Source organism: Sorex fumeus, unplaced genomic scaffold, assembly GCF_029834395.1.
Source record: "Sorex fumeus unplaced genomic scaffold, SorFum_2.1 ptg000384l, whole genome shotgun sequence".
Classification (NCBI taxonomy): domain Eukaryota; kingdom Metazoa; phylum Chordata; class Mammalia; order Eulipotyphla; family Soricidae; genus Sorex; species Sorex fumeus.
Genome location: NW_026606440.1, coordinates 10,001 through 12,500, shown reverse-complemented (window position 1 = coordinate 12,500; position 2,500 = coordinate 10,001). Strand labels below are relative to the sequence as shown.

The 2,500-nt window shown below is 43.1% G+C and overlaps 1 protein-coding gene across 1 annotated transcript in view; it reads right to left on the bottom strand.

The window, feature by feature from the left end:
* Positions 1–2,500, bottom strand: part of CRLF2 (cytokine receptor like factor 2) — a gene marked incomplete at its 5' end in the record, with an annotated part of 10,161 nt that overhangs the window by 7,463 nt on the left and 198 nt on the right. Inside the window, one exon of the mRNA XM_056109648.1 lies at positions 993–1,159. Coding sequence (XP_055965623.1) covers positions 993–1,159 — 167 coding nt within the window. The remainder of the gene's footprint in view (positions 1–992; positions 1,160–2,500) is intronic.

Genomic DNA, 2,500 nt, shown 5'->3' with positions numbered 1-2,500 from the left:
ATTTCTTCTTTTCCTTCTTTTTTCTTTCCTATTTCTTCCTTTCCTTCTTTCTTTTTCTTTCCTGTTTCTGCCCTTCCTTTTTCTCTTTCCTATTTCTTCCTTCTTTTCCTTCTTTTTCTCTTTCTATTTCTCCTTTTCTTCTTTCTTTTTCTCTTTCCTATTTCTTCCTTCTTTTTCTTCTTTCTCCTCTTTCCTAATTCTCCTTTTCTTCCTTCTTTTTCTCTTTCTACTTCTTCTTCTTTTCTTTCTTTTTTCTTTCTACTTCTTCCTTCTTTTCCTTCTTTTTCTCTTTCTACTTCTTCTTTTCTTTCTTTTTTCTTTCTACTTCTTCCTTCTTTTCCTTCTTTTTCTCTTTCTACTTCTTCCTTCTTTTCTTTCTTTTTTCTTTCTACTTCTTCCTTCTTTTCCTTCTTTTTCTCTTTCCTATTTCTTCCTTTTCTTCTTTTTCTCTTTTCTATTTTTCTTTTCCTTCTTTCTTTTTCTGTTTCCTATTTCTTCCTTCTTTTTCTTCTTTTTCTCTTTCTACTTCTTCCTTCTTTTCCTTCTTTTTCTGTTTCCTATTTCTTCCTTTCCTTCTTTTTCTCTTTCCTATTTCTTCCTTCTTTTTCTTCCTTTCTACTTCTTCCTTCTTTTTCTCTTTCCTATTTCTTCTTTTCCTTCTTTTTCTCTTTCCGATTTCTCCCTTTCCTTCTTTCTTTTTCCTTCCTTCCCTCTCCCTCTTTCTCTTTCTCTCCTTCTAACTTTCTTACACCCAGTGGTGGCTCCTGCCTCTGTGCTCGGGATTCTCTCCGTGCAGTGCTCACGGGACCCTACCCCAGTCAGTGCTCTGAGGGTCGCACCCAAGCCGGCTGCCCTTACCACCCCGCCTTTAGTGCTCCGCGTCCGGAACCCATTTCTGCCACGCCCGCCTCTCTGTTCCTGCACCCAGAAGGGTGGCCCCGGACGGACATCAGAGCTGGGCTGGACGCGGGGGCCATGCCGGGTGGCCTTACGGTAGTCGCTGATGTACATATTCCTGCTGAGCACGAGGTCGGACCCGTTGCGCAGCTGCAGGTATAACATGACGTCTTCGAGCTTCTGCTGAAGGTGGCACCCAGAGGTGAGGCCACCCTGGAGGAGGTACTGGGGGCACTGCGTGAAGTTCTCCCTGTTGGAGAGTCTGCGGGGAACACGGGACCATGTCACTGTGTCATGGCCAAAGGTCGGTGCCCAAGGGCCCCACTCTGCACACAGAGGGAGAGAGGAGCATCTCGGCTTCCCAAACTGTGTCCTGAGGGGCTGGAGCGATCACCCAGCGGGGAGGGCGTTGGTTGGCCTGGCACGCGGCCGACCCGGGTTCGAGTCCCGGCATCCCATAGGGTCCCCCCGAGAACCGCCAGGAGGGATTCCTGAGAGCAGAGCCAGGAGTTAGCCCTGACCATCGCTGGGTGTGATACAAAAAGCCAAATAATAATAATAATAATAATAGCACCGTAGGACTGTCCTCCCGTTGTTCATCGATTTGCCTGAGCGGGCACCAGTCACGTCTCCACGGTGAGATTCGTGGTGACTGTGTTTGGCATCTCGGAGACGCCACGGGGAGCTGGCCAGGCTCTGCCGGGCGGGTGGGATCCTCTCGGGAGCTGGCCGAGAGGCTCTCCGAGAGGGGCGGAGGACTCGAACCCGGGTCAGCCATGTTGGCTGCGTGCAAGGCAAATGCCCTCCCCGCTGGGCTCTCGCTCCTGCCCAATATTATTAATTAATTATATTAATTATTTGCTACATTAATGTCAACTATATTGCATTAATTGCAATCGTGTCGATTATATTAATCATATTATATACTGATTATATGGATGTTAATGAATAGTTGTATGGATGTTAATGTTAATAATCTTATTCAATATCATCTGTTAATCAATATGTTAATCAATAATGTTAATCAATAATCAGTATGTTAATCAATAATGTTAATCAATATAATCAATGTCATGTTATGTTATCAATATCATGTCATGTAATCAATAATGTTAATCAATAATCAATATGTTAATCAATAATGTTAATCAATATGATCAATGTCATGTTATGTTATCAATATCATGTCATGTAATCAATAATGTTGATCAATAATGTTAATCAATAATCAATATGTTAATCAATAATGTTAATCAATATGATCAATACCATGTTATGTTATCAATATCATGTTATGTAATCAATAATGTTGATGAATATGTTAATCAATAATCAATATGCTAATCAATAATGTTGATCAATATAATCAATATCATATAGTTATATTGGTGTTACTGTTAATAATGTTGATGAATATCATCGATATCGATATCTATGGGCTGGAGCACAGCGGGGAGGACATGGCCTGGCCCGCGGCCGACCCGGGTTCAAGTCCTCTGCTTCTGGCCTCTGTGTGTGACTGACCCAATAATCACTGACCCACTCTCTGCGACTGACCCAATATTCACGCCACAGGGAAGTCGCCCAAGGCTGGTCCTTGGGT